Below are 24,183 nucleotides of genomic sequence, written 5' to 3'. Positions count from 1 at the left end.
GACACACTAATCTGTTTGTTTATTTTTCCAGGGAGTATGTGGTAATACACTGGAAGCGAACAATGCATTGTGATGCATTTATTATCAGTGAAGGTATCTACATTACAAGCTTTGCGATAGCAGAGATAACTTTGTTGACTTTGCGATCGCTTCCAGTGTAGACTGGAATGATTGAATCCATCTGTCGATCGGCCGTCCACATCAGATTGGAACAGGAAGAGATACATTTGAACTATTTTTAACTTGACACGTTGTTATAACGCAACACTCGTGGTGCGAGATCCTCACTGACATTTATAGACCAACAAGAATTTTTAAAGTTGCAGTCTTAATTTTACCAGTCTTGTTTTCCTACAGCTCTTTAAAAGTTTTTTGTAATTAAAATTGTTGGCGAACGTGTCCTAATTTTACTTGGACTGACTTCAGGCTTTTTATTTAAGTAGGATGAGTGAAGTTTTAAACAATCGCGTGTCCCTGATAACCCTGTGAAAAGTCTCTTCTCATGGGCTCCAGTTTACACGCTCGTATTAGAACAGACGACGGTCTATAAATGGGTCAAGACAGAGGAACTTTGTGAGTCAGTCCATTGATTGAGCGCTGAAAGGAGAACATGAGCATATCTGTTTCATGCTCGACGTCTTTGTGCTTTTGTGTGAATGTGTGCCACTCCCCTCACCGGTTCACACTGCTCTTGTGTGTAAACAGCGTGGTGTTAACCGAGGTCAGGGCTGCACAAAACCACAATGTTTTATTCATCTGTTTACCTCACTCTCGCTCTCCTTCCTCTCTGCAATCCAGCCGCTGCAGGCCCGATCCAGCCTCACCACAGGCTGTCACACGCTCAGACCGAGGAGGCCATTGCATTACATGCGAGCCTATTGGATAAGTCTGAACTGGCCCCCCTGCTTGTTTCTTTTTTGAGTGAACAAAAAGAGAAGCCAGATGCATTGGCTTAGGGTATTTTTTTTCTTTTTTTCTTGCCTTTCGCTTTTTCCCTAAAATGTAAAAGCCTATGCGCAGAATATCTCTGAATTTTTATTTTAGTTTTGCTGATTTAAGTACTTAGATGACATGGCAACATTTCAAATTTTTCTGCTTTTGTTAAGTTAAAAATGTTTGTTCAACCTAAAATGAAAATTATCCCATGATTTACTCACCCTCAAGCCATCCTAGGTAGATATGACTATCTTCTTTCAGACGAACACAATCGGTGTTATATTTAAAAAAATATCCTGTCTCTTCCAAGCTTTATAATGGCAGTGAATGGGGAGTGCGATTTTGAAGCGCACAAAGTGCATCCATCCATCATAAAAGTAATCCATACGGCTCCAGTGGGTTAATAAAGGCCTTCTGAAGTGAAGCGATGGGTTTTTGTTAGAAAAATATACATATTTAAAACTTTATTAACTATAATAACTAGCTTCCGGCAGATGGCTGTATGTGTTGATTTGCAGCAGAAGAGTGACCTCTGACCCGAATGCGGAAGTGCAGAGGATAGAGCAAAACAAAACACCGGTCACAAATTAGAAGTATAAAACGAAAAATTTTAAATGGAAATAGGATTTTGATATAATTGAAGAGGAGCTTGAGTTTGTTGCACAGCCCTATTTGTTTAAACCGCGAGAGGCGTCTAAGCTTACGGTACTCCTACATCATGCATCAGGTCAAGGGTTACTCTTCCGCCGTAACTCAATGCATTTGGCCGTTTGCCGGAAGCTAGTTATTATAATTTAGGAAGTTTGAAATATGCATATTTTCCTTACAAAAACGCTGTTGCTTCGCTTCAGAAGGCCTGTGTTAACAACCTGGAGCTGTATGGATTACTTTTATGATGGATGGATGGATGGATGGATGGACCATCAGTGTCGACTCCGGTTTGAACAATGTAAGGCTGAACACCGTTACTGACAATCCTCATTTTGGCTGCGTGAGATTCTCCAGCTTTGTTGTTGTTGAGCAACCGAAGCGTGAGCTGTTAAAGCTCCGCCCTCTTCTGGAAAGGGGGCCGGGAGCAGCAGCTCATTTACATTTAAAGGGACACACACACAAACGGTGTGTTTTTGCTCACACCCAAATAGAGGCAAATTTGACAAACTATAATAAATGATCTGTGGGGGATTTTGAGCTGAAACTTCAGACACATTCTGGAGACACCAGAGACTTGCATTACATTTTGTAAAAGGGGCTTTTTAGGTCCCCTTTAAGCTTTACTGTATAGTTCCTTCAAGTCAATTTATTCTTAATATGGAGATCTGATAAATGGTAACACAATCCATATCACATGCTCTCTATAAATGCCATATATCCATGTCTTCATTAAAGGCAAGCCTTGTTGTGCAGGTTTGCTTGAATTTACTTCTGCCCCAGTTGTGTTTGGTCTAGAAACCGAATCTGACATCAGATTATTTATCAGAGAACAATCGGTGCCTTTTAGAAGGAGGATATCGCACTTAGTGCCCTGCTCAAATCTGAGCTATTTTTAGACAAATCCACAGCTGTGTAAGAGCTCTGAAAACCGCTAGGGGTTTGTGGGTAGTCATCTTTTTATAAGCCAATTTGTTCTCAGAGCCTGAGATCGCAAGCTTTTTTAAAATTCTTTCTTAAAGAACTCTTAAAGAAAATAAATAAATTTAATTTAAAGATTATCGCTGCTGTGTTAAGCAGTTGTTTGGTATCACACACTTTGCTAATTGCATGCTAATAAGCATCTAAATTGAACCCCTTTTTCGACATTAAAACAGCTTCTGGTGAACTGACAGCCAAAAGCTCTGGCTGGCGCTGCCCATGTTCTCATTTACAACACGCATACCTCACACTGATAATGAGCTCGGCTGGTGTCATATCTCCCTCTGGTTCTGATGTATCTGCCCGGTCCGGTGATTGACTGTGGAAAAACTTAGCTTTCTCTCCGACAGGTACACTGACAGGTGCGCTGTCAGGTTAACAGCCATCCGGCGAGCCGCCACTACACCAGTGTCTGTCTCGGCCTGATGAGGTCGGACTCGCAGAGAAGGCTGCTTTAATGAGATTACCGCGCTGGCCTGAAAGTCTACCGCTACTGAGACTCTGAAAAAGAAGAAATAATATGTTTTTTTTCTAGGAAACGAGGGTCTTCTGAAGGGGCATTTGCACTGAAAGCGATTTGCAGCAACAAAGCCACCTCAAGACATTCATTTTTAATTAGAGTTGGCGATTGTTCAAATTCATGCAAATGAGCTGTGTCGTGAGTAGGAACGCCTGCTAGTAGCCAAACAGCACAGAGTTTGAATCGCATGAGTTCTGATTTTAGTAAGACAGACTTGACCGTTTACCCAGCATTCCCGCAGCCGTGGCATCACTCAAGTTTTTCTGACTGCTCTAGAATGCAGAAATTTGTGTGTGTGTGTGTGTGTCTGTATGTGAGCAAGCTGGGAAGGATAGTGAAGGGAAAACAACCGAGTCATGCCTTTTTTATGTTGTGTGTTAAAAATGCATCAGGCATAAATGTTTAAAGGCAGGTGCCAGTTCGGTTCAGGCTCTCTGAGAGTTTGCTTCTTGTCTCACCTCATCTCTCCTGGCAGGACCCAAACTTTACCTCCAAACAAACGAAAAGTTTTCAGAAATGCTGTATGAATTCTTAAGCAAGATGGCCGAGCTTTGTTTATAATCCTTGTTCCCCTATTCTTTATCTGAGTTTTTTTTTTTTTTATCTTGCTTGCGTTTAGATGTCATTTAGTGTTTAAGTGTCTAAAGATTTTTTTTTTTCTTGTCCTCCATGTGCATTGAAGAGATGATGACTGCAAACAGCAGGATAAATCTCTTTTAGTTGCATTGTCCTTTTCTCTCAAAGGCCAGACACATATTTTATGCATGTATGCAAATGCACATTATGCAAATCCATGGGCCTCCCCCTCTCCATGCTACATTTCACCACTAAAAAAGTACTAAAATGTACCATAGTATTACCATGTACCATAATAGTACCACATTGCTCTTTGAAATGCTTTATTGACAAAAATACCACAGTATATAAATATTTTATATGTACCATGGTATGTGATACAATCACTGTGGTACTTGTACTGTTTCAACCTTTCGTTTTTTCACCCGTCTTTGAACTTTTCATTTGTGTCATTGACCCGTTTTTTTTTTTTTTTTGGTCTGTGTCTCATTTCGGTCAGACCTTTGGTTAACCTGTTAGTTGCTCTGCAATTTGCAGCCGTGCAGTTGAAAGTCTTGTTCTGATGAAGTGCGTTTGTTTTATCTGTTTGTGAAAGGTGGAAAAAGAACTTTCAGAATGACTGCACAAATCTGAACACTCTGGCATGTTTTCACTGCTGTTCCTCAATGTTATCTGTTGCTCTCTCTCTCTCTTTTTCATACTTAATTGTCCTTGTATCCGTAAGGCCCTGAAGGTGCAGTCGGGGGGAGGAATGGATGGATTTATGAGGTGTTAGCATTAAGGGGCCCCCCGGCCTCCTGCGCGCTGTGTGTTAGAGAATGTCAAGCATTCTGTGAACTGCGAGAGCCATTGCACGCAGTGACTGCTCAACTGTGGAATGTGTGTTCAGTTCATGGTTTATCTCCCAAACCTGTGTGTCCAAGTAGTTTCTGGGCTTACACCCTGAACTGTGAAACAGAGAGGCAGTCTTTGTCTGTTTCTGAAGAAAAACACATCAATTGTTAACAGTTGCAACAAAGTGCAGTGTGACATAAGCCACCACATTGAAAAGAAGATTTGTTACAGTTTGAGAAAAGCTTGAATGATTCAGTAGGACTGCACTGCTATGAAAGGCCTCATACCGAACCCCTTGATCCATTCAGATTCCCATGTGATTGCCGTTAACCTCCCTACTTTTTCCCCAACCCAGCCAGTGTCTCTTCATTCCAAATCCTCAACCTCTCCACTCCACCTACTCGATGGCTTTATGCAGAGGAATAAACAAGGGGTGCTTTGGTTCCCACTTGGGGAACTGTGCAGGGGCTCGCGTTCCTGCAGCACTTCATCGATGGCAGGCTGGGACACAAAGCGGGCATGTGTTCTCTGCCAAGGGACCTGATGGCATTTCTGGGCCTCTGAGTCTCTCTGGATTAGCGCCCTGGAATCTGGCTTCCTGGAAGCAGCGAGCCAGACGGGCCCCGTCAGCGGTACCTTGTCACATGCCCGGCCATCCATCTGTAGACGCTCTATCAGGTTATTGTGAAGAGGACCCTGATCCGAAACGGCACGGAAATAAAGGTATCTTCTCAATGGGTTTTTTTTCCCTTCAAAAAAAGTTATTCCAATTACGCCAGCAAATGGACTCTTAAAGGAGCCATGGATCAGAGCCTTATATCAAATGTCTGCAAGATGGTTACCATCAGGCAGAGACTAGTTTCTGAGAGTTGTGGAGGTGAACTAAGAAACATTGGATGCTTTTTCTCTTAATTCAGTTATGCAGAACTGAACCAGAAGAACCTGTATAATGTATTCCATATCTTTGCCAAAATCTGGAGTTCAGACAGTCCTTAAGTAACTTGCTTTAAGATGTCTCATCTGTGATTGGTGACCTCTCTTGGTGAGAGGTTTTATATGGCAGTCACACATTGTGCATCTTCTGGAATGGGGTCAGCTGCATTTGGCTGAATTTATTGCCCTCATAATGAAACAAAAAACACTAATGGATTCTTTCTCTATCCTTTATAAGTTTCAAATGCATGACCTCAGGTCTTCTCCGGAATTCCGCAGAGCTGCAGAGAAGAGTTTTCGGCACTTGGCCAGGGTTTCATGCCCGGCAGAAGAGGGGAGGGATTGACCCTACAAATCACCACAAAGTTGCTTCCACCTTGGGCAGAGAAAGCAGTATTCCCCCATCTTTACCCCTCAATGTGTTCTGAAAAACGAGCAGGCGCAGCCTCCCTCATCATTTTTGACATTCTTGTTTCATCAGGCTCTGCTGGTTGGTTTGAAGAGGATTTGTCCTTATTAGACACCCAGAGAGCCCTGTGGTTAAAACCACAATCATATTTCCCTACCATTCCTGGCAAAGCAAAGGTGCTGAGCCCTAAAAGATGGGCCACCTGTCATCATTTGTGCCTGAATTAACTTGTCTTATTTATGGTCCTGTAGATCAAAACTGTTTTGGATGCAGTCGCTCTGAACCCCAGTACAGCTATTCCTTGCTCTTTTACTTAAAGTCTTCACTCTTTTGCTTCCTTTTCCTCTCTCTCTGAGTCAGAATTGATTGAAAGCAGCTCTCTCTCACTTTTGGAGTGCTTGCCTGCAGGCTTCCCTCCAGAGTACACTTAAGGACTTTTCCACTCCTCCTGACAGGCATCAGTAATCAAGTCCTTGTCCTGATCCAGGAAGCGTGTATTGGTATTCAGGCCCTGCTGTCTCTCTCTGCCTGCTGAGATCGAATCAGCATGCTGGTAATTCATATTCGAGACTGTCCTCATACTGCACCCTTCTCTGAGGAACGGTCATAATAAATCTGGCTATTCATCAAAGTTCTGTAGATCTGCCTGTCTTAGCTTGGCAAAAATTGAGATGTTTGGACACATATACACCAGATTCGTTCAGCAGCTCAAAGAAGAAATGTTTGATGTGTGAATATTTTATCAGCCCTCATATGGAGTGACAGGCAAAAGTAGCTCTTTGTTGATCACATGGATGAAAGATGATGCTTGTTTAGGAAGGAAGGGTGGAAGTTTACTTCATTCAGATGTCATTGATTTTCTCTTGATTTGTATTCTAGGTTCGTCAGCTGTGTGCACTTTACAGGCGCTATAGTTTCCTCTTTCTCTCTAGGTGAGAATTTGTGTGTTTAGACTCAAAGGGAGGAATTCAACCAAAGGTACCTGGGATTATGTCATGCTAGTAAATGAGCTAAGATCTTGCAAAAATGAAGAAACAGTTAAGGCTTGTTGGCCTGCAACCGTTGTATGACAAGTGAAAATATGTCCTAAAGAGGGACTATTCCTTTGCCAGCCAATAGACCTGCCATTATTAGCAAAGTCTATTTGAAGTTTGATTGTTTTCTTGTTGGCCATTTTGGTAATTCCCTTGTGCAGGTATTTTTTAGTTCACAAATGCAACCCCTGTGGTATGATGATAACATTATCATAAATATTTGCATCCCTATCTCAAGTCAGGAAAAGAGAAAACTTTTTTTTTTCAGGTCAACAAACGGAGCTGTTGGTCACTGTTTGCATATTTGCATCCAGCTAACAACTTCAACAACAATGATAATCAACCTCAGAAGGAAGAGCTGTTTTTCATTGCACAGTGTGTGACTTTGTTTGAAATAACTACAGGGGGTGCAACAAGTACTGACCCTTAGCCTTGGAAAGGCCACATCAAAGTCCTCAAAGTCTGTTCTGGAGGCAAGCCAGACTCTCTGTAATCTGTGGTTCACCTCTTTACTGAGTGCAAGAAGGCACTCTGGGTTCTCATTTTCTAGTCTCTCTGCCCTGCAAATTGATCCCTTGGCTCTGGATGAAATGGTGGAGTTGCTGAGTTCTCAGATAAAACCCCTTTTCCTCTTAAGGATCTGCCTCACAAGAGGAAATTGGGTTTTTCTTCTGAGCCAAGAGAGTTGGTGCTTGCAGATTGCAGTGTTTCATGGCTAAGCTCTAAGAATTACTTCTAGAATTCACAGGTGATTATGACCTTAACCAGAATTCCAGACCTATGGAATGGTTATTCAATTATCAGCTCAACCCGGCAGGAGTTTTAGGAAAACCAAGAATATCTTGAGCTGGGTAATTTACAACCTCTTGACTTGAATTTGGCAATGTTTGAGATCTCCTCTTGGACTATATGAAATTTAAATTCCTTTGCAATCATTGGATGTCAGATTAATTAACAGACATCTTGTCATTGTTAACCCCATCATAGTTCTTTAATCTTATGTTTTGTTTTGTTTTTTAAAATCAATACCGAAAGTGTTCAGTAGATGCAGCACCTTCCCATTATTCCATGGGCTGTTGAATCTGGGCTCAAGCGGGTGGCCAGAATTTTCTCTTGGCTCTGCAGCATGTTAGTCATTGTCGTAACTTCTCTCTTTCCCCTCCTACTCCACTTACTTTCTCACCCCTCCCTGCCTCCTGCTACCCTCCTCCCGTCCTCTCTCATTTAGTTTTATCTGGGCATTAGCGGATTAAGTGCTTGAACTAACGAGGTCATCAAATGGAGGCTTCTCTCTGAGAAAGGCAGAGCGAGAGTGTGAAAGAGATTTTCTCATTTTAGAGTCCATGTTGTGGATACCCAAGAGCATTGCGGGCACAGTCTACCCAAGGGTGTTGTGGACGGCATCTACCAAAGAGCTCTTTGTTGAAGGATGCTCATGGATTGGTGAAACCACACACAAACGCTCATCTTTAATCAGCCATTGCCTCACTCCCAGTATCTCTTCATGCCTCTTCTTACCTGTCGCTCATAAAGGAGAAAACATTCTTGGACTTGATGGGCAGCTAGGATTTGCGTAATGATGATTGTAAGCATCGTGGCTTGTCGCCAACTTTACAGGGGACCTGCGGTCCTTAGTCTCCCTCTTGCTTTGTCTCTCTGTTCTTCTGAACACAATTTGCTCAGGGTTTGTCCTTGCCTGCTAAAAGTATTTAGACCCCACTTCACTCCTCTGTATGCAAACATTTGAGTGCATGCAAAGCGTTAGCGAGTTTCAGATTCACGGCATAGGTTCTGAGCAGGGCTCCAGAGGCAAATGTGTAATTGTTGTCTTTCTGAATTCGGATCTGCAATAAAGTCTGAGGTAGAATAGTGTTTATATTCCTGAAGTAGCTTTGTTGAAAATGGGTAATTGGATTGTTGTTTGTGTGGAATTTGGTTGATATATTAGGCCTGTAGTAAGATAAATATTGTGATATATTGAAAAACTAAGATGATGATGATGTTTCTGTTTCATTCCATCCATAGTCCTGATGCAAGACCTGTGGTTGCCTACAATAAAGTGCTTTAGTTAAAGAAGACCCATAGTGATGTTTGTAAGTGTATTATCAATAGAGCTTGTTGCAACTGGCTTATGGTCTTTGGTGTTATTCGCTGACTGATGATGGGTAGTCATGTTTTCCTGTGTGGATGAAAGCAGAGGGATAAGTCTTTCTATTTCTCATTACCCTTCTATGCCTCACTCTTCCTCTCTGGGAGTTTGCCCCTCCTTCCTGCTTTGCTGAACAGTAACAGGAAGCCTTTGAGAGGCTATAAATAGTTGTTGCTCTCTCTCCTCCTCTCTTTCTCTCTCCATTTTTCTTCTTCTCTCTCTCTAAATCCCTGCAGATAGCTCACTGTAAGTGACAGGTCCGTCGCTGACTGAGGATGCAGTATTCAACCCCCCTGCAGCCCACAGCACACCAGCAGTGTCGGCTGACTGCCAGAGCCCAGCAGATAAACTCTGCCTGAAGAGCTTCTCCAAGCCCTGCCAAGTCAAAAGCACCCAGGGAGCTTTTTTCCCCCTCTCTACCCCTTCACTCCTCCTGCTGTTGGGCGAACAAGCGGTGTCCTTGTGCCACAGCTCTCAAAATTCAAGAGCGGTGTCAGTTACTCAGGGATCCTTTAGAGAGAGGGCTGTTTGAGTAGGTGGGAAAAAAGGAGGAAAAGAGAGGGAGGACAAGGTGGGAGGTGAAGTAAATCGAGAATGTGAGAGGAGAGAAAAGGAGGGAGGTTGTTTTTTTTTTAAGTCTGTGGTTCTCAAGCCGATTTGAGAGGTAAGCATGTGGTTGTTAAAGACAGGTTGAAGCGAGTTTGTGTGTTATGTAAGGTCTGGCAGCTAAGATTTGCGGTGGGGCGGAAATAGTATCACGGTCTAAGGGTCAACTCCGCCTTGCCTGAAATGTCCTCCCACTTTGGCCTCTCTTGTTCAGCCATTTTTTTTTTTTTTTTCTCCCTTTTTCCAGCCAAATTTTACTTTAAGTACTGGTAATTAATTTTGTAACCATGAATCATTTTCATTCTTGACTCTGAACCTCAGAATGGACAAAGCATGCATTTTCACAGTTTGCTTTATGCTGATGTGGTTATGGTTATCTGTATACATGACCCCTAAATCTCTGTCTCTTATTTTACTGTTGTTTGCAGTTTGGCTAATTTCTTATGTTTCCTTTTATAGCATTGTGCATGGATTTCCTGATTCCACCATTGTTTTGCCTGCATTTCACAACATAGCAGAGTTAGCTTAATCGTAATCTGCTATCATCCCCTTCGTGGATAAACTCATTGTGTGCCAACATTCAAGCCGTTGAGTCTAGGGTTGTTTGTTCAGTCGGATGCCTTTAGGCTTTGGATGCAGGTTGCTGCTGTTAACCTTGTGCCGTCTCAGTTCTCCTGATTAGCAGATATCCGGCAACAGCTGGAATGAATGTTATTTAGTGCCTGTTTATTGCTGATGACAAAAAGCATGTGCACAGTCAAAATAAAAGCATACCAGCATACTATATAGTACTGTTTGGCAGAAATGGATCTTAAAGGATTTTTTTTTTTTTTTTTTTTGTACTGGTACCCCATGTTATTTGTACAGCCTTTTACCAAGTATCCCCCAGTTAGCTTAGCAAAATGCTAACATCAAAAACTCTTGGAATCAGTTGTTAGTCAAGTTTTTCATGCAGTTTACAAGATGAGCATTTATGTAGATTTATGTATCATTGACTTTATGCCTATTTAGAGTGTTCCAGATCAGTTACCATGCACCATTAGAAGATGGCTACCTATGTAGGCAGCAGATGAGGTTTGAGGAAGTATGTCCGCGATGTCTAACCTGAGATACAAAATATCGCTCTGGCTATTCACACTGGCTCATTTAGAATTAAAATGTTAAATACAGATCATTGGTCATTGACGAATAGGATTACAAATAAGATTAAATCCAAAATCTGTTTGTGATTGTTGGCATGTGCTGGGATGTTATCCAACATTTAGACAAGTTAATCTCCTCTGGAACATTCTAAAGCTAACACCAGTTCCCTGTTCAGTCCACATTGCCAAATTCCAAGAGCTGTTTCTTCTCCTCAGTCTCTCAGGGCTTCTTATCTCCATCGGCTCTCTCTTGACCCACCCTGCCCTCATTCCACCCCCTACTGCACCAGTGACTGACCTTGAATGTGGGTTATTATTGTAATCAGCTCTGCTTGTATGGAATGACCTGAGGTCATGTGGGCAGGACTTGGTTGGGAGAGAAACCTGGGGGTGGTCCAGTAGTTTTCATAGTGCAGATTGAACTTTGGAACCATATTCAGTTTTGTGGCCTACAAATTTTTTCTTCAGCAGTTTTAATGCGTAACTTCTGAAAATCTGGAATTGAATTGGATTGTTGTGACTAATGTGTCGTGGGGGTTCGTAAGCAATTTGAACTTGAAGTGTTTTTCTTTTTTGCTGACTCATTCCACTTACGCCTACAGCTTAAATGGTGCAGAACAAACTTTGAGAAGCCAGAGCTAGGTCTCGGTGGTGGAAATTGTCTGAGGTCGAGATCGTGACCTCCATAAAGGAATATTACAGAGAATTTCATTGCTAGTTGGGCTTTATGTAGCACCTTAGATCCTTTACTGCTATGTACATATTTTAACGTAAAAGACAGTCCAGCCATATGTTTGTGCATTCTTGCTGCCCTCATGTAAAACTTACATTTATCAGACCATATACAAAAAATCAATTTTGCTTTCTAGTCTTTGTATAAGGCAACAGGCTAAGTTTAGGTGAAGCTAATTTTCCTGGCCAAACCATGTTCTAATGCATAACGAGTTTCCAACATAGAGGGGTTTAACTGAAGACTCTGTTCAACAGCCATTATTTTCCAGACATTTATAATCTGCACAAGCAGTCTTGTGAAATGAAGAAACGAGACTTTGTGGGCTTTAAGTTTGCAACCTCACTGGATTGCTGTCCCCCAGTTGAAGTTCCCATCTGTGCGCCACCTTGTGTAGTAGTTAACTGGTTGTGGTCAATTCCATTTCCAGCCAGTAAACCCATCCCTTTTATTTTATACGATAAAATGAATTCAAACTTCTTTTCTGGAAAGCAAGCTCCACCAGGTCTTGCTGAAGCTGAGCGTATCATGAAGTTTCTGTAACGATCGTGGCCAATTGGACGAAGTGGGCTGAGATGAAGTGCGTAGACTCACTGTGTAATGTGCATTTACTTAGAGTTGTTTGTTAGCCTTCACTTTGAATCTCATTTGTTCCAGACAGCTTAGCGTGCACTTCCTTATGGAATCAATAGATGCTAAGCCATCCGTTAAAGCTTGTGTGGTTATCAGGCAATCTGAGGTCTCTTGCTCTTTCTGGGCAGACTGATCTTCTACCATCTGGCTTAATGCAGGTTGTTTTGCCCTGAATACTTGTATGCTTCAAGGACTCGTCTTTTTTTCTTTTTCCCACGCAGGAAACACTATCTTGATTGTTATGCTGTCTGTAGGGGAGATTTTCCTCTCGGCTCTTGCTTGCGTTGAGGTCAGATTACTCAGAGCAGTACTTGGCTGTCTTTTTTTTTTTTCTTTTTTTTTTTCTTCCAGGCCACACAAACACATCTTTAACACTCCCCTTCCCCCCACGCGCTCTCTTCCACTTGTTTTGTCCTCTCGGATTGTCTGTTTTCACGCATGGGCTGAAAAGTGAGAGCACCCCAGAGGTGAACTGGCGCTCATCCATCTTAGAGAAACTGGGGCAAAAGCAGAGTAACAGCCTAAATGCTGTGGTGTCTGCCCTGTGCTGTATTTCACGTTGTTCTGTTTTAATAATACATTTATACTCTGTGTCCACACTGACAGTCCTTTGAATGATGTAAAGTTAGGGCTGCCCCCTAGTAGTTGACGAGAAGAGGCTTAGTCGACCAAAATTGGTTTTAGTCGGTTAGTCGCAGAAAACAAAACCTCCACAGGAAGTGGCAAATTCATGTAGTCCATGAGAGACAGACCGTTAACGGCGGATCCTTGTGGTAATTACAGTATGTCAGGCAGGAAATCCAAACGTTCGCCTAGCATCCATTGACCTCAAATATGGCTTATCATTTGAAGCAGTGGTAGCAACTTTACATGGCCGCTTGCTCTAACGTTAACCTAGATAAATGTGCGCTATTATATATCCAAGTGTTTGTGTGGAGTGTGGAAGGCAGCTAAAGTATACTTGCATCACTTGCATTCTTTCAACTTAAAATACTCCTTTTTTTTTTTTTTTGTCATGCAGATAAGAGTAATACATAATTCCAAACTGTAAAGGGTCTACTTTTATTTGTGTACAAAACGTTGTGCTTTTGTAAAATAAAGAAAACAGAGTGCGTTTTCTGCCGTCTCGGTCTCCCTGAACAGCAGCGCATCACATAAAAGATCAAAACTCAGCATATAGGCTACCTCCTCACAGACATTAGAAATAGAAAGCCTGAAACGTCTACTTTTAAAAGAACGAGTTCGAATCAAAACACAAATACTCTCTGATTATGTAATCTATATGAAAGTCACATTTCTCTATAGGTGCGTCACTGCGGAGATGACGAGTCAGCATTTTTCATCTTTGCAGCCAACATTGACACAGAAAACACTAGTTTATTAATAAACAAAGTGTTATTTTATAATAAGGAACTTATTTAAACTTGCTATTTTTTCAGACACATTCATAATCATTACTTTTGCCAGTGCTTTGCTGCAAGCTTTATGCGTGCGCTTGAGCGCGAGGCATATTTTCCGCCCCTTAATATATTTAAGTGATTAAATTAAAATAAACGTGCAACTAATGGCTTAAATGAACGACTACTAGTCGACTAGAAAAATCTTTAGTCAAGGGCAGCCCTACAGAAAGTCGTTCAGTTTCATTGAGAATTGGAGCATCAGTGACTGCAGTAGAGTTGAGAAGCATACTAACAAACAAGAGAACGACATCTGATTGTGAACACTCTAGAAGAAATTGAGTTGACACCAGGATTAAAGCTAATCGTCTCATGGGTTTTCACTTCTGCTCTGTTGTAGTTTCTATCAGTGTGTTTTCTCTTCAGTAGGTCAAATTTAGGAACTAGTCAATGTCTCAATGCCTTAACTCACTCTTGTGTTGACCATTGAGCCATTTGTTGGTTGGATGGATCAGTTAAAATGGTGGGTTTAGAACAGCAACTGGCCATGTTTTTGTGGTGACTGTGCAAACGTGTAGGCGTGGGTCTGCTTTGCTTTGATTTGCTTGTTTTAACAGCCCAGATGTTGTTGTAAAACATGACTTTCAACTCAACAGCCTGAAGGTACAGTTTTACTGTGAAAAGTCCTTAATCTTTATCTGCACTTTGGTGAAAAAGAGCAGCACTCTAGTCAAGTGTTACTTATTAAAATGGTAAAATCTTTTTATATTACTGCTAATATTAACAGTACATTATTTTGCTATATAATATATTTTAAAAACAAACATAATACCAAGTGTTTAATATATTAATTTCTGCTCGTTTTTGTAGTAGTAAGCGTTTGTAAGTGCTTAGGTGGTCTCGTAACAGTGATGTGTTACAGTCTGATTTGTTTTTTCTCACCATCGTCAGGTCTCCATATTTAGCCCTGAGCGTCTGCTGACATACTGAAAACACACTATTGGTTGCTAGCAACTGCTCACAGGTGTTGTTGAGGTTACCACTCCTTGCTTCCTTTCCAAGGCTCTCTCTTTCGGTTGCTCAGCAGATGCACGCTCACACATGCACACGCTTTCACATTCACAGCAATGCATGCACACGCGTTCATCTCACAACGCTGAGCCGGATAGAGGCGTCTTACAGGTAAATAGATGTGTGTTGCTTACTTGCATATCTCTTGTGTGAAAATGATGCATATTGGGCTTTTTGTTACCTGCAGATTGCATTTGACAGTGTGGTTTTATCAAGCGCTGTGAGCTTTCAGACTGTTTTGTTCCTGTTTTTTTTTTTTTCTCTCAGCGCTCATAATTGCTTTGATGTGTGTGTGGCACGTAGGTATCTTTCTGTTCTCGCTCTTCCACCAGGAAAGAGGGAGTCGCTCCTTCTGTTGTTGCTAGGATGTGCATCTCTCCATCCTCTTAGCAACAGGTGATTTCTCACTGAGAGGCTGTTGCTAAGGGCCGTCGGATGAAGGGAAACTCCCTGCGATGATCCCATTTCCCACGGGGCTCCATTTGGCCTTCCGCCCACTCAATCAACCGCTGCATCTGATTGGCAACGAGCTCCGTCTGTTAGGAGCCAATCGTAGTGTTTGCTTCGACGCCGATGCCTCTTAGATGGTGTTATTGTTTGTGGTTGAACCTTTTCCCTTCTTGTTTTCATCGATGCGGAACGTCAAGCTTTTCAAAATTGATATTCTGCCTACACCGCGCTCTGTTCGTGTGGCCAATTGAACCAAATTAACAGTGCATAACGCCTGTCTGTCTGCAGAGCTAACAGTGTGTTTCTGCCTGCAGTAGCTGAGGTGTGGTAACGAGGTTTCTGTGGTAAACATGGCTAAATCGCTCAGACGGCCTCTTCCTGCTCAGTGCGTCCCGTTCACCTGTCAGTTTGTCTCGCTGTCAAACCCCACGCTCTCATAACGAGTCAACAGCCAGGCTTCTGTCATGATAAAGAGAGCGAACCGCACGGAGTGGCTAGTGCTGCTCTTCACCCTGACAGGAAGATAACAAGAAATCCACAGGGATGCTGTTACCAGGAGATGTCAGGCAGAAAATTTCTCCATTTCACATCGGGCATTTGTTCGTTTGATATCTGTACATTTAAAGCGAGCCAAGCAGGAATAGATCAGGAAAGACTAGCTAGTTCATTTGTGAAGTTTGCTATTGTTTATTTAGGTTTTTTTTTCTAGTGTTTTCTAGTCAATATTTGGCATTTGTTAAATTATTGCCATTGCAAAAGTTTTCTGCTTGGCCGATGTGTCAGAAGTGGGACTTTTATTTTGACGGTGTTCGTGACTTTTATTCGTTCAGTCACTGTTGAACAGTTCTGTCTAGCAAATTTATTTTAAAATGTTAAACGAAAGTAAAGTTTCAGCATTCAGCAAATAAGCATTTATTTCATTTAAACAAGTCTTTAAATATCTAATAAATAGGGGTGTGACGAGACGGTTAGCTCACAAGATGGAACGGGACACAAGATTGAGTTCACGAGAATTTTTACACAGCATTTTTAAGAAATACTCAATGACGAAACACATAGCTAGAAAAATATATTGAAATGTTTTAACTAATCATCTTGTAATGAATTCTACTTTCTGAGTATGAATTAATCATATGCAGTAAAAGACAACAATATTCAAGCACTGTAAAAGGTTTTGTCACAAACTTAACTAACTGGCTTCTGTCCTGTATGATTTCATGTGAGTCTCTTCAGACCTTAGAACTGTACATTAATTATGAGCTTGTACAACTTTTGTCCTCCTAACTGAACTCCTTTCCACAAATTGATTTATAGAAATAAAAACAGTATAAAAATGAATACAGTTTTCTCTTAGTCTTAAGTGCAAACAGTAAGTGCAACCATAATCAAATATTCAAAGTGCAAATAGAGTCCTCCTAATATTTCTTCAAGCATAATACAGAGCTAAGAGATTGTTACAACTACACAGCCCACCCTAAGATAGCTTTCATATTGGGATATATCTGTATGCATCAGGGAGCCGCTTTCAAAATACGAGGTATTGAAATCGAGTTTGAATGCGCGCTCGCGTTTTACTTTTGATTTCGCAATTGTGCGTACTCTGTGAATAGGGAGCAGCAGTGCTGAGTGTGCATTCTACAAGATCAGACATTTGTCAGACGTTTAGGCTCTGTTGTGCAACGAATCCTCCGCCATGGTCTTGTCAGTCATCTCGTCACTTCCTCTCGTCATGTGATCAGTGAACTCTGATTCCTGCTGCACTATGTACGACTCTGCAGCTTGTGTTGGATGAGCTGGATGGAATTGAAGCGACTGTTATCCAACTGAATTAAATGGCTTTTATTTCTATAAAAAGCAAAATGACAGTGGAGGCGTAATGTAAATGTAGCGGTGGCATATTCAATCCTAATTTTGCCCTTGACGAAAAAATATCGCCACACCCCTACTAATAAAATTTTATTTTGGTCCCTTGTACTATGTTGTCGTATTCACTGTTGTCATGTTCACAAGTTCCCTCTCTAAATGTGTTTTTTCAAAGCATTTCGCAACATGAGCATTGCTTTTAAGATACTGTGTTAGGCGCAAAATAGTTTTAAAAGCACATCCCAAGATGTGTTCTGTTGCATTTTCTTGTGATCCGACTAGTGCTTTTAAACTAATCCACTGTTGAACTTGCCTTGTAAATCATAGGCTTGACCCTAAATTTTACAGGGCTTCCTTACATAGGCTAGTTCATGTAAGGAATAATTGACAACAAGCCGTTGAATTATTAGAAAAAGCAGAGTGGCCGTTACACCTCAGATGTGCGTTATTTTTCAATAATTCAATGGCTCAGAGTCAATTATTCCGCATATACTGTGGTTATACATTGTTCAGATGATGCATTTCAAGACATTTGTCAGGTTTTTTTTCCTTAAAACACTCTTATGTGTAGGGACTAATTTCTTTCGCATCTAATCCTATGCCTCCGTTGCTAATTCCAAAACGTCGTTTTAGAGTTCAAAACGGAGGCTGAGCCATTGATAGCAGAATAATGCAGATATTAGAGAGAGAGAGAGAGAGAGAGATGAAGCGTTTGTGAATTTCCTGAGTCTGTGTATCTCTCAACAGTGTTCGGCAGCAGCGTCTCTACTAATAGCGAAACTGTAAGTTTATCTGCTTCAAGAACAGCGCAGTTATTACCTCGCTAGTGAGAAATGCCATGTAGCTTTTAAGTTGCTAAACTATTTTACTGATAAAATCGTCAGGGCAGTGCTGACATGTTTCTGTGCAAGTATGTTTCCGTACTGTATGTGTGTGCATTTGAGAGGGAGAGAGCATGTGCTTTTCGTACATAATAAAACATAATTTGGTTGCAAAAAACAGAAATAATTTGTCGCTTTTATCCTGAATATATCCTATATTTATGTGCTTGGCCAGTGTCATTGTGGATTTTGCTTCTTTTGCTGTTGTCTGCTCTAAGGACGCCAAAGAACTTAAATTATTTGGCGAAGTGATATGGAACTGTAATGCGGTCAAGACCTGCCTGGAACTACTTTAGCCGTGCATTTTCCTGAAAATAATCGCACTCCTTAGAACGTTCGTCAACCAATCAGATTCAAGCATTCAACAGCCCTGTAGTATAAGCAAAAATGTTCACTCAGCCTCATGTTGTACCAAACCTGAATGGCTTAATTTGTGGATGGATTATTTTAATCTTCTGCAAAACACAAAAGAAGCTATTAAAAAAAAAAAAATGATACAATGAAAGTCAATGGGGTCCAGTGTTTTGTTTTGGTCCCATTGACTTTCATTGTATGAAACCACTGAAACATTCTTCAAAATATCATCTTTTGTGATATGCAGTTAGGCTATATTGGTTTGTAACAACTAGAGGGTGAGTAAAAGATGACAGATTTCTCATTTTGAGGTGAACAATCCCTTTAAGAATGACTAGTATGTTGTATGATGGTAAACAACTGGAGAACAAAATGAATGTGGCACTATCGGAAAGGCAGGCGGGCGTATGTTGGCAGATGACATCTTAAGATGCTCTCTGGCTTTAATGAGACATATGTCTGTTTTGAATGTCTTCTGAATGTGGGTTATGAAGGAGGGGGATGTCTGTGTACTAGATGACACTGTTAATGCGGTGGCTGTCGTTTGTTGTTTTGTTTTCCTCTGTTTGCTCTTTTGCGCACTTTTTTTTTTTTTTTTTTTCCTTCCTTGTGGTTCAAGGCATTTTTGTTGCTTTCGTCGTTTGAAGATGCTCTGTTGGTCACAAATGTTTCCTTTTCTCACATTTTTGTTTTCCTCAAGGTTTCTCTTTGTGTTTTTGAGCCTTTAAAGCTGTAAAGCCTGAAATAATAGGCAGAAAAATCAATTTTTTTGAAATGGAATAGTTTATTGAACCTTTTAGACAAAATATTTTTAAAAAATAGAAATGCACGTGTTTTTCGAGTATCAAATTTGATGCATCAGGCTTTTATGGCTCATATAGTCTGATACAGTGAAAATATGAAGGACAAAACTGAGCAAAAATATGCAATTTGGTGCAGATGCTGACATTTAAATGGACAAAAAGAAAGATGAAATTATGAGGCTTGTAATGTAAATCAATGTGATCTTTATATCAATATATCAGACTACTTGCATAAAATGCATATAAATATCAAAATCTGCCAATAATGTCTTAGTAAGATGATATTTAAATGCTTAGTTTTATGATCAAAGCTCTGTAGTTTTAAAACATAAAATGCAATGCAATGACGATTGACAGATGAACAAATAAACCTTCCTCAAAAAGCCTGATGATCATAGTTTTTAAGTCAAGTGAACTTAAGTTGCTTCAGTCCAGTGAGTGTTCATCTTGAAATAGTTCTTATGTTTACTTTACAAAAATCAGTAAAGATTTCACATCAAAAAGACACATGAACCACAAGCTGAAGGACGTTTGTACAATTACACCAAAAGACCTTTTACTTGCTAAAAAAAAGTATAAATTATTAATCAGATGACAGAATGCATGTAGTAGAGTATGTACAACAGGTTTTACAGCAAAGTTTTGATCATTTAGAGGAAATTTGCATACCAAACATGATACGGGGTAGGCTTTAAATGTTAATCTGAATCTAAAGAACGCGGCACAGGAGACGTATCTGTGGATAATGTACAATTAAGCAGTATTGACCGATCAGCATCCAGATCCAAGTCAATGGCTACCTTCAAAAGTCTGATTACCAACATTCTTCAAAATATCTTCTTTTGTGTTCAGTAGAAGAAAAACACTCATACAGGTTTGGAACAACTTAAGGGTGAGTAAATGATGACAGAATTTTGATTTTGGGGAGAACTATCCTTTAAAGTCTCCTGATGATGTTTGCGAGATGCTCGTCTTGGGCACTTGCGCATGACATGGTAGCATAAAGGCGCTTTCGTTCCCGCTGCCCCCAGCGGTCAGACCAATGGTTGACATCTCTGTACGTACCAATTTAGTGCCTCAAATGTGGTCGGCAGAGCAGGTTCCAGAGGCCAGTCGAACTCAAATTACAGGCAGTTTTTGGTTTCCATGAATCAGATTTTTAGTCACCCCTGCTCTCTAATTATAGGCCCGGGCAGTTAGAGCCCCATTTGTTTTATGACCTTAGAGATATTACCGGATTCAGTCTACGCAAGCCTGTTTAAGTGCTGGAACAGAAGAATTATTGTTGGGAAAATCAGCTCGGAAACTGTAGAGACATTACCTGCAAAGTTAAATGCAGTGTCTCATTACACCAGTTATTTGGCCTTTTTAATCCGTTAGTCACATGGAATTTAACTTTGAACCACGGGCTCCTGAATCTGACACCTTCGCATTGTGCGTTTAAAGAAAACAGGCCCCCGCGAAACATCGCATGACCGGCGTGTTTTGTCTGGCAGTGCCAAAGTGTTTTGGTTTAAGTGCTGGAAGCCGCGGCTCTCTTTCTCCGTTTGTTTTTCAGCCATTGATTGGCGACCAGACTTTGTTTTCTCATCCAGTGGAATGCAGGTTTTTCTGCAACGATTCTTTCATTCAGGATGTGAGGCTGACAAGAGGATGTTTAAAGTCTCTTAACACCTCTTTCTTTGCGTTTTTTTCTCCAGCCCTGAACGCGACGCTGTCTGTTGTTTACATAGCTCGGATTAGCGACGCTAACTTGTAAGGCCTCTTAGAGTGAAGTACATCTAAACATAACGTGACGTTTGTTAAACTGTGTCGACGTGCTGAAAGGTGTTGATTGATGATTGGTTTAAAGCATCATGGTTTTTCCTTACTTTTTGCCTGTTTAATGTTGCAGTGAAATTCTTGTTAGCTAATTGTTTTTCTTTGTACTGTCTTGCTTTTGCAGCGTTTGACTTTGATGTACTAAAAAAACTACACAAAGTAATAAAAGTAGCCATATATTGGAACCATATCGGTTATCAGCCGATGGTATAATGTGATAATATATGTATAATATATATCTGTGTGTGTGTGTATATGTATATGTATATGTGTGTATATGTGTGTATATAATATATATATATATTTTTTTTTTTTTTTTTTTTTTTTTTTTTTTAATTGGACTAATTTTACCATCATCTAACACTCACTAAAGCTAATATTTAAAAACACTAATTTAATAACTGTTAAATGAAATCATTACCAAATCTAAAAATGGATATCCATTCTCATATACTTTACATTATAATGTTGTGATGTTGAATTCACTTGTAGCATTTAAAACTTATTATTTTAGTATTTTTTAAAATAATTTTTAATAACTTTTTTAGCATTTACTGTTTACTTAATCGTTAATAAGAATTTTTAGTATTTATTTTATTTTATATAATATAAATAATATCAGATATTTATGAATATATAAAATATTATAGAATCTGTTTATTAGCATTATTGTAATGACTAAGACTTTAATATTCTGCACTCTTAAACTTAAACTTTGTATTTTAGCGTTTACTGTTTTATTTCTTTTTAGACAATTTTATTTTGTTATAAATATTTAATTCAGAAAAAATATTAAAGAATCTAACTATTTTAAACTAAGAAATATCAGTTTGGCTACAATTTTAATATCATACACTATAATAAAATAAAATCTTGTAGCATTTAAAATGATAGATTTTAGTGTTTACTGTTTATAAAATATATTATAGTTTTAAACTAATCTAATAGAATTTTAATACCATGCAGTCCTAAATAAAAGCTTTTTTATATTGCTGCACTAAGTTGAATTTGTTATTTCCCTCTTGCTCTCAAATGTCAGTGCTGTGTGTTTGTGTTCTTATCGCAGGAGAGAAATATCCAATGTTTTCAACCGCAAAGCGCGTCTCAGAGGTGCAGCAGCTTGTCTTGGCAGACGTTCTTGGGTTTTTTCCCTGGTAACATTGAAGTCATCGAGCACACCCACCTCTGTGGTCATTCTGTTGTGGCTAGACGTTACTTTGCTCTGTGAGCACGAGGCATCTGTTATTTCCATCGGCGTCTTGCTCACGGTTGAGGTGGAAATGCAGTTCAAGTTAATGCGTGACACTCGTTTAACAGATGTGATTTTCCTCAGCTGGGGGCCGAGGCACATTTTGATTTTAGAGACACGTGACCTGAACCTAATTCAGACCCAGGGCTCAACAATTAGAATAGTTAGTCGGTTATGCCTTAAATGGGCGTAAACAGATGAGAAAGTATATTGGATCAGTGCATTCACTCTTAAAGTGACAGCAGCCTAATAAACCTGCTTCTGTCTGTCATTAATGTTAATCAAACAACAAAAAGACAAAGAGAAAATCACTCACTGCTCTTAAATAAAACTGTATAGATTAAATACAGATTAATAAGGATTAATCTGTATTTAATCTATACAGTGAAGACTATGCAGTGTTGTTTTACATTTGATTACTTTATTACATTTCTTTACCTGAATTCTAACATTAGACCTTCCTGATTTATTTAATTTCCAGAAACTTTCCAAAACTTCCCGAAAGTTTCCAAAAACTCTGGAAAGTTTCTGGAAATTTATTGGAAATTTTCCATCCCTTTTGCATACCTTGGCAGGGCAAGTAAAAATTTGAACCATTGACCCAGTTGGGCCAGTAGAAAAAAATACATGGGACAAAAACAAATATTTTAACTATTATAACTGTGGCGGGGCCAGTGAAAACTTTGGCAGGGCTAGGGATGCAAAGGGGCAGAAAATTTCTGGTAAATTTCCAGAAACTTTCCAAAATTCCCTGAAAGTATCCAAAAATCCTGGAAAGTTCCTGGAAAATCCAGGCCAGTAGAAAAAAAATCTCACCCAAGTATCTGGAGTAGCTGCACTTCCCTGTCAGATCCTTTCTAGTACCACTGGGTGAGATTTCTTTCCTCCAGTCTTCCTTCCCAGACTTCTTTGTTTCGTCGTCCTCCTCAAAGTGTTTGGAGAGATCATTTGCACAGCTGAAATGTTATCCAATTTAAGGTTGCCTGATGCTTTCCAGACCCGAGTGGGATCCCCCTAGTTCTTCTCCATTGGCAAGGAAAGGTTCTTTTACAAGCGTCCTCTCAGGTGTCACTCTCGCTTGGGTCGTCCATGGCGTTCTGAAGAGGCAGATCGTGTTTCTTTCCTGTAGAGGTATTCATTTTCACCCAATTGTACTTGATAAGTAAAGCCTGTCGTCGGCCCAGATTATGATGTAGTTTGGAGATTATTTAAATGATAGTTTCAGAAAAAAATGTGGCTGGGGGGGCTAACGTGCACGATTTATTTTTTGGCTTGGTGTGTCAGTTGTTTGAAAAACTCAATCTTGTGTTAACCGCAGAGCAGGACTCTGAGCAGGGTTAGTGTACACCAAACTTGGAGGCAAACTAAAAGAAAACGAGCTCAGAACCACTAATGGTGTGCTTCAGACCACAAATGAGAAACCGAGCCAGGAAGCAAACGTTGTTTTTGTTGAACCTCGCTGTCTCTCCCTCTGAGGTTCTGTATTAATTTAGCTCTTGTTTCCAGAGCGTTTTTTTCCCCTCAAGTCATTCCACCTCACGCTGTGTGACTCGAGAGGCTGTTTGGGTTTAGCGGCATGTGTTTCTCTCTTGCGTATGGTTAGCATTTGGTGGTCTCTCTGTGCAGATACATGCTCAGGCTGTGTTGACACAATCATATATCAGTATACTGCTTTTTCTCAATATTGTGTGAATTTTTTTTTTTTTGGTCTGTTAAATACTATCTCAATTTATATCCATTTCTCATATACTGTACATTATAATGTTGTGATGCTAAATTCACTTGTAGCTTTTAAAACTTACCGTTTTATTTTTTTTTTTACAAAATATAATACATACAAATTAGTTACATTAAATACATTTTCCCTTGTGCAATAAGCCAATAACCGATAAGTTATGGCATTAGATGATGCTAAAGGTAATGTAAATGCAAAAATATTAAATATCCAGTACTGACCCTTTCAGATAAATAAAACTATGTAATATCAGCTGACAACCAATATAGTACTGATATATTAGTGCTAATTTTGTTAGCTATTTTTTTTATTTAGTCTTAGTCCTGTGTCAAATGTACTAGTTTTTTATCATATTTAGTCAACCTTGTCCTGTTTTTGTTTAGTCGACTAAATGTCTGGGAATTTTAGTCTAGTTTTAGTCAATGAAA

The 24,183-nt window shown here is 39.9% G+C and overlaps 1 protein-coding gene across 6 annotated transcripts in view; it reads left to right on the top strand.

Annotated features, from left to right (window-relative positions):
* The window catches only part of znf609a (zinc finger protein 609a), an 87,671-nt gene that overhangs the window by 40,613 nt on the left and 22,875 nt on the right, over positions 1 to 24,183 (top strand). The window contains exon 1 of one of the 6 annotated variants that reach the window (XM_051883851.1): positions 14,645 to 14,710. The exons of the other annotated variants lie outside the window; for them this stretch is intronic. Within the exon in view, the coding sequence (XP_051739811.1) occupies positions 14,660 to 14,710 (51 nt within the window). The 5' untranslated portion in view covers positions 14,645 to 14,659. Of the gene's footprint in view, positions 1 to 14,644; positions 14,711 to 24,183 lie in introns of those variants that run through there. 6 annotated transcript variants of the gene reach the window in all.

Source organism: Ctenopharyngodon idella, chromosome 24 (assembly GCF_019924925.1).
Source record: "Ctenopharyngodon idella isolate HZGC_01 chromosome 24, HZGC01, whole genome shotgun sequence".
NCBI lineage: Eukaryota > Metazoa > Chordata > Actinopteri > Cypriniformes > Xenocyprididae > Ctenopharyngodon > Ctenopharyngodon idella.
The sequence above is the reverse complement of the archived record's forward strand: the minus strand, read 5'-3'. Positions and strand labels throughout refer to the sequence as shown.